We start from the raw sequence: 15610 nt of genomic DNA on the forward strand, positions 1-15610 counted from the left end.
GTGCTGCTCTTTTCATACCTTTCAAGAGACCTTCATCGGCCCAACGGAGAAAGAAAAGAGCAAAACAACAAAAGAAACAGAAAGAGAGAGAAATGGAGAAAGGAAAGGTTGAGGAAGGGCTTAAGGAATCTGCAGAACTCTTAACAGTTTTTTGATTTTATGACATCAGTGACATTGCAATGGCTTGATGCTGCCATTAGAAAATGAAGACTCTGATGATTCTGGTGTGAGTTTGTCAGAGTTAGTAACGTCACAGTGAGACAAACTGGTACTGAACAATTTCTGGTAGTGTGGATCTACATGGGAACCTGTAGAAAATGTAACTCTTTTAACTAACTTAAATGTACAGAAATGGTGAAACACATTGAACCAAAACAATTACTCCACGACTGACGAATACGGGACAATTCCGAAAAAAGTTAATTATTCGCGAACACTGCTTGACAATTTTACAAAGACTATTTAGACAAGGAGTGTCCAACCCTGATCCTGGGGAACCACAATACAAGGTCTTTTACAGGTCATCTGTAACTTGTCAGTTTCTAAGCACTTGGAACAATTTTGGTTTTCACTGCTGAAGCAGGTGCTTTTGTTCAATCAAGTGGTTTAGGAATGATGTGAAATCAAAGTTTGCCATTCCTTGATCACAGCTCACACATGCTCCTTCAAGTCCTTATAAACTGATGATGGAAGAAGGGTGACCTATAGAACCTGATGGACTGGGGCTCACTGGGACCAAGGCTGACCACACCTCATTGAAATCCAAGTCAAAGCGCTTTACAGAGAGGCACATAGCACTTCCATTTATATGAATTTGTGCTGTAAGATGCAGGGCCCTAGATGAGTCTCCTGTACACATGCATTATACAGGAAAATTACGGACAATAGACGTGGAAAAATACTCAACCATAAATTGAAAGATATGATGACTGTGGATGCACACCTACTAAAAACATGCATGCAGAACAATATTCCATGGCACAAAAAATATTTACTACATATGACGCACAGGGTTTGATTTTAGTTATTTTAACACAATGGTGTCCACTGTCTCACTACAGCCCTTTCTACTGTTCATCAAAGGTGTCAAACACAGCTAGTATAACATTGCATTTCAAGGTCTTATCTACAGTAAATAAAACCACAAGTTTAGCCAACAGTACAGCTTGGACTATATCATTCATAAGACAACTTCAAAGTGAGCTAAAGCTAGGAAAAAAGGAAGCAATTTAACTAGCAGATTGGCTAAAACAAACACTTCATCATAATAATTCCTAACATGAATCTTGTAAGACAATCTGTAAGACAGAAATTGTATCTTGACTTGAGTAAAAAGCGAAATAGTCTCCAAAACTTAACAAGATAGTAGTTTGCATAAGTAGTGCAGCAAAATAACTTTCTGAATCAGCTATAGAATTCCAGAACTTTTCCAGTCTTAGGCCAGGGATACACCAGTGCGTCGACATTTCTAGCTCTTGAAAGCACCTGAAAATCTGATAGAAACTGGAAATTTAGTCCTATTAAGAAAAAAAAAGTTTGATTTTAGGTGTTAAGAGATGACCTGGAAATAAAACCTGCAGACACATTGTCCCCCTCAAGGGCTGGAGTCCTTAATATTTTACAGGTACTCTTCAATTAGCCATCAATTAAGACCAAAAAGCACCAGTGATTCTGCTTATTACACTAATAAGCTCAATTGACTGATTAAGATCAGAGATATAATGACCTGAACTCATCTGTCCCCTGTAGAGAAAAAAAGTCTAGATTTTTCTAAAACCCTCTAGAGTTCAAAGTTAGCCAAGTTGGCCTATGTCTGACACCCTTGCTGAAGAGTCATTTTCCAATCCTTTTCAGAGCAGCTACAGAGATAGCCTGCACTGACAAGCCTTGGCTGTCCCTGGAATCCCTTGATGGGAAACATCCTTCGCCTCCTGAGAAACATGCATTTCACAAACCCAAGTACCTGTTCTCATTCCTTACACATAAGCCGCCATTCAGGGGAAAGAAAAGGGATAGCAATGATCAGATAGGAGGACATGGAAGAGGAAACCCCTGCAGGAGAATGTACATCAGTGTTCACAGCATGTATTTAAAACAATTTGACATCTTTTACAATGTGTGCTCTGCAAATATTAAATTCAAATATTCTCTCAAATACAGTCTGCAAGTATTCTTCAAGCACCTCCAGAAATATTTTATTCAGTTGTTACAATCTTTAGAAAAGTGTGCAGCTCAGGGATGTTTGCAGAACAAACTACATATTCATTGAAAGGTAAACAGTAATTTGATATTTTGTATGCACTCTTTATCTTATTGAATGTATCTATACAGTCCAGTGTTTCAGGAGTGAAAAATCACCCACTAATAACATTGATTTGCAGCCACAGAAATGTAAAAAAGGCTATTGGCACAACATGCATGCATAAAGAGTACAGTAAATGCCCTTTTATGCACGACTGCTTTGAGAATTACATTGCCATTGTTGGTTAATGACATACAGTACAGGACTTTGTACTACATTGTAGCTTTGTGAGATTAAAGTTTAATACTCTTTCCTTTGAAAGTACTGAAAAGCATCTTAGCATCTTTAAAATTCTCACTGATAATTTTCACAGCTTGGTTGCTTACAGAAAAAAAAGTATGTATTTTTATTGTGTGTTTTTTGTTGTGCTGTAATGTGGAACTATTTGGTAGCAAGGTGCATTTTGTACAGTGGTGCTCTAAGGACAGCAGAGGAGAGTGAGGCGGAGCAGGGGGCAGGCCCTTGAGGAACACAGCCACTCATCCAGTGAGACAGGACAAAAGAGCCCCCTTGTGATGTCATGCTTTGCCCACCTTCTTCAATTCACTATGGGCAGCAGTTCCTGCCAATTAAACTAGGGATTTATGAATGTTAAGGGTGGAAAAGCTTCTAAGATTTGTAAATTAAAACTATTCTTCATTACAGATGAAAACATTGGTGGGATTGAACTGAAACAGGAAAATTCTGCAGTGGGAAAGGCAATGAATTAAATGAAAAAAATAAAAATGATGTTTCCATAGTCAGCTTCCAAGATACTATAGATAATTATAATGATTGCAGAAAAACATATTTGGTCATTTTTTAGTCTGGACGACCCACAAAATAAATTAAAGGTTAAATCTACTGAAAGCACATTCAAAACTCCTACTCAAGTTACAAAATGTATTCATACTTAAATCATGACTGAATCCAATTCTAAAACCTACCGATAATCAAATGATCCATCCTGATCTTTCTGATCCACTGGATCTAATGGAAGATCCTTCTTGTCCCGCACTGAAAGAAAGTGAAACAGATCTAAGAAATTAAATGAACCTGAAGTGTTTTTCTATTAAGCACTTATCACATTTTTAAATGTATTATTCTCCTGCATTCAAGTGAAAAAATAAAGACAAACAGCAAATTGAAACTGCTGGAGCTAAATACAGTCAGTAATATCCCTGTTTCAAAACAAGATAAAAACCAATGTTTCCCTGGGTTCCTGATTCCAGTGGACTGTACCTGGGTACTTGCCCCCGCGACTCCTCTTGATGAAGCACACGATGAGCAGGATCAGCACCAGCAGAGCGATCGCACACATCAGTCCAATGAACCAGCCTTGTGTGGCAATGTCCACCTGGTCCTTGGTGTAGGCTGTCAACACCGAGAGAGGGCGAGAGGTAGAGACAGGGACAAGGAATAAGCAAGAGAGGCAAGTGGTGAGAGGAAGAGTGAAGGATGCTGTTTTTAAAGCTTGGACGCTCAACCATGCTTCAAAAAACATCCAAGCCTCCTTCTTCTCCTGCCCACATTGTTTCAAACAACTTGCAGCCTTTCTCCAGGAAAAAAAAAGATGTCACGATGGCAGATTTCTGAATACCCGAAAGAAAGAACTGCTACATCATGACTAGACTATGTTTAACACCTGGACATGAGGAGCGCACGTGTACTGTACAGTATATTCTCTTCTTTCCAACTCTTGTACAAGACATGATGTTAGTTGAACATTTTTGAAATTTCTTATAAAACCAGATTGTCAGAAATAAGGTCTCTTTCTCAGAACTCCCAACTAGCTGCCTAGCTGACACCTGAACCAGATGAACTTTTACACATTTACAGTCTGTGCCTTCGGCTTTCCAGGCTGCACTGTTTTCCTTTCCTTGGCCTGTGATGTCCTTCTAGGACAGACCCATTCTTTCTTCATTACTTATAATGGAACTGACCATGTAGAAACCTCTTCAGTTAACTGATACCATCAACCAGTGGCCTGAATCGCAGGCCTGGCGTTGGAGAGAACCATTTCTTTCTCCTGAAGATCCCTGTGGAAATGTCCCTACTTTAAATGTCCCAATTTCAAGCTTTTTTTTGCTCACAGGACCACATATCCATCCATTCCCAGCAGCCCCTTTATCCTTAGAGGCCAGTGGCGACCTGGAGCCTAATACAGCAAGCACAAGGCTGGCATACACACACGCATTCAGTCTCACAGATATGGGAGGCCCCAAAACTGGAGAGCATGTTTTAGGATTGTGGGAGGAAGCCAAAGCACCCAGAGAAAAATTGATGTGAATATGGAAACTCCACACTGAAGGACAGAGCCACATTCGAACGCATAACCACAGTGTAGAACAACTGTGCCACTCACAGTGCTGCCCAACACCTCATTTTCAACTTATTCAAAAAACAAATGAAAGTGACTGATTTGGCTACCGAGAATCCAGTAAAAGAATCACTTAGCGCACATGACCATGAAAACCTTGCAGTCTATCAGAAACAAAAACACTTGGAGACCATGACCATAAGATGAATAAGGAAAGTTAGTACTAACAAAACAAAAGCCCCATCTTAACTTGAACCAGCAAGAACCAAAAATCCCTACCTTAAAAGACTGTCCTTCAGATTAATCATCATAAGAATGTTGCAAGTGACCTTTCAGTTGTGCATAAGCTCTTGTGACAGAAACTAGGCACAAATCATTGTTGGCAGGAGCTGCAGGGCTCACGGATTCGTCCGTGGATGTGCAGAGGATAGAGGGGTGACGGCGCACCCCCCCACCCCATCCCAGCCTGCCTCACCTGCACTGGTTTCAAAGGTGACTGTCTTGCTGCTGACCGATTCGTACTCTCGGGAGTACACCCGCAGCTCATACTTGGCCCCCTCAGTCAGCCCTGCCAGCTTGACCGGGGTCTGGTGATTGACCGTCACGCTTTTCCTCGTCCCGTTACCTGGGAGACAAAAGATGGCCATCAAAGGGGGGCGTTGTGTGATGCACTATGCAGGTGGACAAGCGGGTGGGCAGCCTGAGTTGTGGAAATGGTTTGAAAGCAAGGAGAGCTATCCTCTTCTGCCTTAAGGAGCACAGACCACTGAGATTGCAAGGGAGCATTTTCATTCTTTCTCACGACTTGAAAAGTCTCCACCAAGGTTACAATTTTTTGAATGAGGCAGTAGGTCATGAGTCACCCTGAGGCCTTTACACTTTTTTTTAATCCAGTGTCATAATTCTCAGCAGAAACCACTGGGACATTGTCCAGAGATTAATACGGTAAATTATTTTTAAAACTAACATCTAAGATAAAGCTTTTACTTTGTTTCACCTGTTAATTTGTCCTTGCCACTCTGCCAAGAGCCTCACTTGCAGGAAGGTCATGGAAGGTGTATTGTCTTCTAGATTCTGTTACACCCAAGCTTTCCATTACACATTTGGTCTTATTTTTTACTACATAAATGTGATATGTCTATCCACACTCCCATCCAGGTGTTTAAAGGTCACCTTACCTTTAAAGAAGTGAATATTTTGAGATATCAACTATAAAAGACTTCAGGAGAAATCCTGCAACACTTACAGTAGACTGTTTAAATGACTAATCATAATGGAACAAAAACCAAACAAGTGAACTAAAACACACTTCAGAAGCAGATATGTCTCAGGTCTTCTGCTGAGAATCAGGGCTTCCTTAGAATGCAGGAGGGGCCACAAAGAGGATATTATGACTCCTCGTCTTGCGCACTCTCTCTGCAAAACCCACACAAAAGCCTTTGCCCAGTGCAATGGATTGTACATAGACAGGTGGGGAGCCACCATTCTGGTGGTCCAAACTGGCATGTCAGAGATGTCATCAGCTCTGCTAGTGATGTCATCTGATAATGAGTGTGTTCAGTCTGAAAATCCATGGGCATGCAAGCAAGTGATGTCATCCTTCACCATGCAGCCAGCAAGTTACTGTAGGTCAACAGCCCATAGAAAAGCACTGGTTACAAAGACTGGCTTCCTAGTTTTTGGAATTCATGGTGGGTTGATAAAGCAATGTAGCCCAATCTTTTGGGTTGTTTTTTTTTTTTTACAAGCAAAACAAAACTTGGAGCAAGTGTGGTAAAAAGTTACAGAGAATTGCATCCTCTTTGTCTCTTTGAGCAACCAACAAGCTTGGTACCAAATGGTTTTCAGAAACTCCGCAGACGATAACATAGTACAGCATAGTCTTCTTGTGTCAGCACTACAGAAAAGCGCCGAAGGAAAGTAATATTCCAAAAACTGCCATGTTGTGGCAGGCTGACGCCACATCCCGTGTGCAAAGCACAATGACATCAGCCTGTTGAACAACCTCCCTAACGAAGCAGACAGCTGCCATGCAACATGCAGCTTCCAACAAGTCAGCAGAAAAAAACAGAGGATGTCCGCATCACTTGCACTTCAGGTTGGCTCTTTCGAACTTCACTCTTCTCTTCTGCGGGCCCAGCACCAAAGCAGGACAGCTTTCAGAGCATGCTGCTCTAGGACAAACCTGTCTAGTTTTTCCTCTCTCAAACCTGAGCCCTTTTTCAATCCCCAAATCAGGATTAGCTTAAGAACATTTTATTTTTGCCTACCACAAAAGATATTAGTTTTTTTACTTTTCATTGGTGCCTGGATGTTTTTTTTAGGCTTGTTTTTAAAAAACTTTATACACCTTGAACCAACACACTATTATTCACACATATAAACTAAATCCTAAACCTCGGCATTTAAACTTCATCGAATGCCGGTTGCTGCTGCACTTCAAATAGCAAATTCCTGAGGAAGCCACCCTGAAGGAGGATAATGACAGATATTCTCCCAGCTGATAACCGCAGAGCAAAAAAGGGAAAAAAAATTATAATACGACATCAGGGCTAGAGCACACTGCATTGGCTGAGCAAGTTTACTATTGTCGAGGTACTTTGTCTAATAATTTAGCACAGCAGAAAATGATAATTACTGACAATTTATTTATTGATTCCTGCAGTCATTATATGATACAGCCTAGGCAGCAGATGTAAGCAGAAAGTACAGGGATAACCTGTACGAAAGGTTTAAGGCTCAAATGAAAACAGTATTTCCTTCTACTGCATTATGTCTCTGCTTATGTAGTTTTACTATTGTTCCCTGATAATAGAAGGTAAACAAAATCTATAGAAGTTCTTTCCGCCCCTGCCCAGCTTGCTACATAAAATTACAAGCTTGTCAGCTCGGAGAGCAGGGACTGTGTTGTGGATCTGAAGACTCAATAACTTGCCGTATGGGAAAGCACAACAGTAAAAGTCCTAGACTGATCATTTTTAAAAGCACAAAATAAAAATGCCAAAAAATAAAATGAAAACATTACATTTAGCGTTCCATGCAAGTTATTTCCAGATTTTTTTTTTTGTCCTTCCTCTTAGCGAACAGCAGGTGCAAAATTTTGGAACAGTGCTGGGCACAGCTTCTCTGTCTCTGCCTTTCTGCTAATGTTCCTCTCCAGGGGAGCTGTCAGGGATGCTCCGAAACCAAAATGCAATGACTGAAATATCCTGTGCCTCCCAGGCAGACATTAAAAACTCACTGGAACAGTTCCAAAGAAACCAATGTATTTGATTGCCCAAATACTTATGCCTACATCTACATGCAAATGAAACATGAAATCTCACAAAATTCTATGCCTCTTGTTTTTGCATATGAACATGCAGTCAAGATGTTCAGCAGATACAGAATAGTCACAGCCTGACTGAGAACATTAGGGTAGTGCAGCTGTGCTGTGACAGAGCTCTGGTTATTTTATCCTTCACTTCAGCTGGGAGCTCCTGCCACTGCTAAGGGTAAAGAAGCCCAAGGGATTGTTAATGGGGTATTGGTTTCAACTGGATTTACAATTACTTGGTTCCCAGTATTTGGCACATTTACCTGCCTCTCTCTTCATCAGAATATGTGAAGATGTAAAAGGCCTTGCTTTGTATTAAACAGGAATTTGACTAAGTATTAAGTAAGTAACAGTATTAAATACTAATACAATATTTAACAATGCTTAAGAGACGAGGACCTATTTATCTGAACGACAGTAAAAAATCCAGATTCATTTAGCAATTGGTTTTGGCTCTCCCACACAGCTCCCTTTTTTAATTATTTGCATTTAACTCCACCCTAAGCCCCCCACGGCCCTCTCTGTCACCCCATGAAGGACGTCTGTCCAGTGACTGCTCATTCCTTACTGTCAATGAACTCGACCACAAACGCGGTGCTGTCGGGAGGGAAGTTGTGCTCCCAGCTGACGTTAGCATAGTTACTGTTAGGTTCGACTGTCAAATTCCAGATGTGCCATCCAGGAGCAACTACACAGAATAAGTCAAAGGGGAGTAGGGTTAAGGACAACAAAGAAACACAAACAAAAAACACCAACACCCACAGAATTATTCACATACATATGAAAGCCACATACTTATTTTTTGTCAAAATTTCAATTTCTGAGCAAGCCTTCGCAGGCGATGTCTTGGTCCTTTTTTTTTTAATTGGACAGTCTGATCTACCCCATCTTCAGATGACAGCAGTTTTAGTTAAAAACAAGACTGGCAAGAGTAAAGGTTTTTGTAACACAAACAAGACTTTCAATCAGGGATGTGAATATATTAATATTACCTACTCTGCTATCAAAGTGGTCTTTTTATTACCTTCTGAGGCAAAGGCACCAGAGAAAATGCCAACTGGTTATTGTCTTGAATGTAAAATAGCTTCATTTTCTAACCGCTTCATCCAATTTAGGGTTGTGGGGTTGCTGGAGCCTGTCCTGGCAAGCAAGGGGCACAATGCTTGAATAGTTATTAAATACCAGTATGATGATGATAAAAGGAGAAGTCAAAAGCAGGCCAACTAGACCCACCATTACGTTCAGTCAGAGCACACTGACTGCTAAACTTGCAGGGATATATTTTACCGTTTTTGGGGGGGGTCCAACTGAATGATGTCTGAGACCCCTGGCTGACAACACTTGCTTCATAGTACATTAAGTAAAAAGTATGGAAAGCAAGTATAAGGTTGTCAGTCAGGACATAATTGAGGAACCATGTGAAAAAAACTGCCGTTAAGTGCATACGCTTCACAGCTGCGACACCAGAGAGATGATTTTGGACTGTGCCTCACTGAGGTTCTTGAGGGAGCCCATTTTAACAAGTCCAGGCGGAAGAGTGAGAAAACTCCCTGCTGAGAGGAGAGGTGTGATATACCCAACACTGGCCGATCCGGCACTGGCCTGGTGGCGGCGGCTACTGTGGAAACGACAGTAGTGGGTGCCGCAGTGGGAGCGGTCACGGTGGTAGTTTCTGGGGTAGCAGATATTGAGGTGGTAGGAGTAGCAGCAGTGGGGGTAGGAACCAAGTCCGCAGGGGACGGAGTCGGGGTTACAACTACAGCAGGAGGGAGAGAAATAATATTAACAGGAAGAACAAAAAACAACCACAACAAGGACGTTTCTGACTGAATCCCAAACCTTTTCCGAACACTATTCCCAAAACCTTCTTCTCCTGAAGGATATTATCCTGGCTTCAACATGAGACTTTTTTAAAAAAGTACAATAATAATGGACATAATGGAAGAAAATAAGGTTAGTGCTGCTTTGAAGAAGAAGGCTTTTGGAATATTTGCATCTCTGAAAAAATAAAAACGCTGCTTGGAGCTGAAGTTGGGCATTCCTGAAATCTGACAACAGAAACACAGATGGAGTGTGAGTGCGTCAGTGAAGGGGGGAGGCTGCAATCTTCAACCAGTCTAACAGAGAAGCTCTGCATGGCCAGTAATGCAGTGTCGCCCCCCAGTGGCCAGCTGTATGCATCAATGTTCCATTTAGTGACTGGTGAGCATGCAATATTGTTTTTGGTTTAACTATAAGTCTTATGAAAAGTGAAGGTAAGACGTGATCATTTCTGTTATTATAGTGTATGTTAATTACGTTCACTGCAGTTGTACACTTTTTATTCTAACAGGCAGGGTAATAAACCGTTTACCGACATGCATACTGTAATTGTCCTTAATTGTAACGGTGTGTTAGAGGACAATGCTCTGGCGGTATCTTGCATAATGTTTCATTACAATGTAGAAAAAGAAAATGAACAGTACAGCAAGGAAGCTTACAGTTCCTGGTTATCGTGGAATTGGGTACCATGCTTATAGATTTCCCCAGCCATGCAGTACATTGACAAGACGCTTCTTACACACAGTGCCACTGGCATTCATGCTGTTATTGCCAAGAATCAAGCAAGAAACATCAGGCGAGCAAGCCCTCTCCCACAGCGCTGAGAGGGGCATGGCCAAGCACGATCTCCAGACCCAAGGAAGGCACAACAAGCTCAAGACAGGTAACACTCTAACAATCAAACCCAGTGGCACGCCAAACAGCATCCATGTGCCTCAGTGAGCCCTCTCCTTCAGGCCTGGAATAACTCGCAACTGACTGGCATTTCATGGCCTGAACTAGTAGTGTTGTGTCTGTAAACAAAGCCTTATAAATATTCACTTTACTACCAGAAGTACCGTGCTGGGAAGATGACAATAAGCAGATTTAAAAACCGAAGGAGCAGACAAGCATGCAATGCTACTGTACATCTTTTAAACACAGACATGAGAAAACTACTGTACTGCCAGAACTGCTTTAATCTGGGATTTCTTGCAAGCGTATTAAAAAGTCACAAGCCGCTCTTTAATATCGCACTGCCAAAAGCACAGTGCTTAAGTAATTCCTACTGCAGATACTGTACCTGATTTTGTAACAGATTAGGAATAAACAGTTTTCCTGTGAGTGAGGAGGAAGGTCAACCACTTTGAAATATAGTACCATACAGATTGAGGGTGGCCAGTGTTGCTCCAAGACGACCACAGTCCAGCGGCTGTGGAAGGTCACCTTTGAATCATCAGTTTCTTACGGCACAATACAAAATGACACCTAATTGGAACCTACTGTATTTGCTCAATAGAGCAATTTAAAGATTCTTCAGGATTAAAACAGACTCCTGACTACCTACCAGGACCAAAGGTTTTCTACTTCCCTTCTAAACTAATTTAACATATTAGTATATAACTGATTCATTTAGAAGTATGCATTCCTCAGAAATTACCTGAAACTGAGGCTTAAGAATGATGCCCAGATCCTGCTGGAATGTTGTGGTCACTCCAAATGTACACAGCAGTGCATATAACGGACTGATAATGATTATACTGTATATAGAATTGTCTGATTTCTGCATTAACCCTCAACACATCTGCCAATACCTCATTACACTAAAACAAATGTAAAGCTACACTTCAGTTTTTACAACAGAGATTCTTGTTTCATTGCCTTTTAGACAATACTGGCTTGCTGGCTCCACACCCTGTTTTGAAAAATGCATGTTGCTTCACCCAATGCAAGATCTTCACCTTACACCTTTTGTCAGCTGTTTATTACAGGCAGATCATGCATCAGCTCTCAAACGCACTACAGGATGTGGGGATTTTGTCCCCTCTCAGTTGAAATATCAATAGAAATGTGTGTGTACAGTAGATGCGCTGGTGAGGAGTGGACAGCCATGTGCAAGTGCATGCTGGGAAGTGCCAACAAAACAGTAAAGTGGGGATATGAGGGAGACCTCAGGGACAGAAAGCTTAAAAACAGATCATAAAGGTAGATCGATCTAACCTGGAGAGTTTGGGGTTATTCACACCTTACTAATCTTATACATGACACAATAATGGATTTCTTGCTAAACTGTGCAACACTAAAACTGAAATACTTACAGCAAGTATTTACATGCTATGTGAATAATGTCACATTAATTTTACTCTTGCAAAAAAGACCATTTGTATGACCAAGAGTAAGTTTAAAACAGAAAATAAGATAAGATCACTTTATAAGCCATATACAATTTCTTGCATTAGGAATTTGTCTTTTCGCATACCCCAGATTGTTCTCCATGAGACACAGACAGGGAGAGAAGCTTGGGGTCAGAGCGCATGGTGAGCCATTGTACAGCACCACTGGAGCAGTTGGGGTTAAGGGCCTTGCTCAGGGGCCCAACGGAATAGGATTCTCTGCCGGCCATGGGATTTGAACCGGCAACCTTCAGGCCACAGGCACAGATCCTTAGCCACAGTGCCACCACTCTGCCCCACAGTAGTTCATCAACCTGTGTTCACATTGAGAATGAAAACCATTTTAGAAAATGGTATTTTTATGTTTTGGGGACTCCAATAAGAATCAGTAGTCCATGAGTTAAATTTGCATCTCCAGTCACTATGAATAGAAAGCTATACACAGTTGCTACAAAGTGGGAATCTGCAAAATTGTTAAACAAGAAACGTTTGAAATCAAGCTGATTCAGCAAAATGTGCTTTTCTTTCATTTAGAATTCCTCGTCCATGATCAGCATGCTTTCACAACACTTCAAGAGAAATTAAATAAAGCTCATCCAAGGAAAAGAGGAGGTGCTGTCCCTGAGGCCACAGACAGACATAAAAGCATCAGAGATGCACAAAGACACACATATAGGCAGTGCAGTTCTGTTAGTGGACCTGCCTTGTACCCAGCCTCCTCAAGCACTGAAAGACCCCCAACAGGAGAACAATGATTAATTCACAGACAGACTTATTTTGAGATCGACAAAAACAAGCTAACAGAATTAGCAAAAACATAACTGTACTCTGTGGCAGCAAATTCATTTTGATAATTTAACTGGGCTGCGTCACTGAATGTTGTAACACACCACAGTACATTTGTTCCTGCTCTTCAACAAAAAGCCATGAATGTTTAGGTGCAGTGTTGAGTTCATTCACTACGCTTTGTGTTCAGCTCCAATGTTTTCTCAGCTTGCAATACAGACCCTATGAGTCTGATATGTTAGACTATCACTTAGCTTTCACTTGTCCAAACAAATGACTGGGTATCGCTGAGATAACGACTGTTGAAGAAATCAGGCTCACTGGTCTAAATACAACTAAACTGTTGGTCAAACTGTGATTTTAGGGCGCTCTGCCCTGCATGTGCTAGACACTCAGAAGCCTTTCATTAGCATGTGTATGTTTCACTGCACCTTATTGGACAGTGTCCTAGAGAACAGTGGAGGCGGCTACACAGGCCAGGAACTTTCACCAACATTACTGCACTGACAGAGTAGATAGAGAGACAGAGACAGATAGACTGCCAATTTCCCCATTACCTATGCCGGCCTGAACAGTACCTGTGATGGCAAAGTCTTCTGTCAACAGCACAGGGGGGTTAAGAGAGGAAGACGACAGGAGAGAAAGAAGATGAGAAAAAAAAGATAGACAAGTCTAGCAGAGCTGAGAGAGACAGAGAGATGGAGGAAGAAAGAAAGAGAGTTAAACACAAATAGAAAGCTTTTCAGTTTCAGTCAAGGAAACACGACAACAAGAGAATCTTTTCCCACTGACAAGACAGCTCACACAAAGGTGCAGAGCCCACTGCATGCTGTTTAGGGACACAGTTCTTCTGTTAGCTAACAGTGTGCTTGAGTGCTTTCACTTGTATCTGACAATAGTTTGGATCTCTTCTTCCGAATGTCATTTAGAGTCTCTGTAGCTACCACAAAAGCTGTCCTGGTTACAGAAACATGAACAAAATCAAAGACGTTTGAATGGATACTCCTTTCAGAAATGAAGCAATCCAGGTCTGGGAGCTTGTTTTCTGTTTAAGATCCTTGCCTTTAAATCTTTCTCAATGTCTCCAACTATTTCAACAGGTGTTAACAGATAAACAGAAATTAGATTAAACTCAATGCTGAAGAGCATTAGAGTGAAGTCTGCATTCACAGCTTAGCAGAATATCTCCATACTCAATTGCTGTAAGTGGCAAAGTTTTTTTTTGCATTCCTAACTCACCTACGTCATCTCTACAACTTTCAACTAGATCTATGGTTACACTGATATTCTCTGTGATTACTGTAGGACCTTATACATCCCCTAGTGTGCCATATACTGTACAGCAGGTACCAGAAAAACCTAAAGTACATTGATCAAAACTGTTTGATTTCATACAAGAAGCTATTGTAACACTTGATTCTTCCCAGCATTATTTACAGAGAAAGCAAGTCTAAACACTAATTCACAGCTAAAAGTGAGGACACTGGCCCCCCGGGATCAAACCTGAATTACAACTCCTGTAAGTGCCATGGAGGGTTGTACATCAGCAAACGCACCAGGTGTGACACTGGAAAACAAAGGTGTATTTCCTGCCTTTGGCAAAATTCTCAAGCACAGAAACGTCCCGCTGGACAGGAAAGGTACATCATATTTAAGCTCAGGCGAGCTCCACCCTGAAACCCCCTCATCTGCATTGGGGCTGGACAGCTCTTACCCTCGTTAGCAGAATGAGGAGACTCCTCGATGTACACCTCCCCTGCTCCGACCTGCGTCCTGGCATTAAGTTGGAACCTGTAGCGTGTATAGCGGTCTGGGCGGCGCATTGAGAAGCTGGTGACATTGGGGGAGAAGTTCTCTGTGACCATGCGCCCCACACGTGTCCCGTTCACTGGGGAAATAACAGTACACAGTCAGTGGAGAATGTCGCCCTGAACACAAGTCACCACTGATGCATACAGCCACGTGTTCCTGAGGTGTGCCATTAAAGAGCTTGCTTCTGCTCTATAAGGCTCAATGCACTGCATATAAGTATTCTGCACTTTATTTTTAAATTATACTTTAATAATACACATATACAGTCTTTTTAATACACACTTTAACCATTTATTTCCTATTTTAATTTCAAATTCCACCTCAACATACAGGAAAGGCTCTTCTACAAAAATGTACAATGGTCCTGTTTTACAGCCAGTATATAATTCCATAAGTAGTTCAAGTAGGGAGCTGCGTCACTTAAACACTGCAAGAAATAATTCAACCAGGTAGCTTTTGCACAGTTTTGCTTTATCCAAGTATTTGAAGTAGTTCCAAATATTGTGAAGGATGAATACTCTTTGGCTAACCAACTGGATCACACACACATGCTCAGCTGAAGCCCAGAAGAAGGTGAATGTCTACTATCCTCATGTTCCGAATTCTTTAAGTCACAATGAAAACGGTGTATAGCTGCACCCTCACCTGTCTGGTACTTGAGTGTGTATCCCGTCAGGATGCCATTGGGCTCTGCAGGCTTATCCCAGTCCAGGTAGATGGTGTCCATGTGCCGTTGCTGAATACGGAAGTACTTGGGAGCAGATGGCACTTAAAACAAAATATACAAGAGAAGCCACGTTAATCAGTGAAAAAAGTGTAGAGTCAATTGTACAGACAATGCCAAGATGCTCTTTAACAATGGCTGAAATCCTCAGTCTTTGCATGAGATTAAAAAAAATCCC

The 15610-nt window shown here is 41.4% G+C and overlaps 1 protein-coding gene across 1 annotated transcript in view; it reads right to left on the reverse strand.

Annotated features, from left to right (window-relative positions):
* The window catches only part of nfasca (neurofascin homolog (chicken) a), a 79981-nt gene that overhangs the window by 2367 nt on the left and 62004 nt on the right, over positions 1–15610 (reverse strand). Inside the window, exons 25-32 of the mRNA XM_088921817.1 lie at positions 15354–15476; positions 14611–14784; positions 13475–13492; positions 9494–9673; positions 8486–8605; positions 5077–5226; positions 3524–3655; positions 3229–3298 (exon numbers count right to left, since the gene is read on the reverse strand). Coding sequence (XP_088777943.1) covers positions 3229–3298; positions 3524–3655; positions 5077–5226; positions 8486–8605; positions 9494–9673; positions 13475–13492; positions 14611–14784; positions 15354–15476 — 967 coding nt within the window. The remainder of the gene's footprint in view (positions 1–3228; positions 3299–3523; positions 3656–5076; positions 5227–8485; positions 8606–9493; positions 9674–13474; positions 13493–14610; positions 14785–15353; positions 15477–15610) is intronic.

Source organism: Atractosteus spatula, chromosome 7, assembly GCF_055471065.1.
Source record: "Atractosteus spatula isolate fAtrSpa1 chromosome 7, fAtrSpa1.hap1, whole genome shotgun sequence".
In the NCBI taxonomy this organism is placed as follows: domain Eukaryota; kingdom Metazoa; phylum Chordata; class Actinopteri; order Semionotiformes; family Lepisosteidae; genus Atractosteus; species Atractosteus spatula.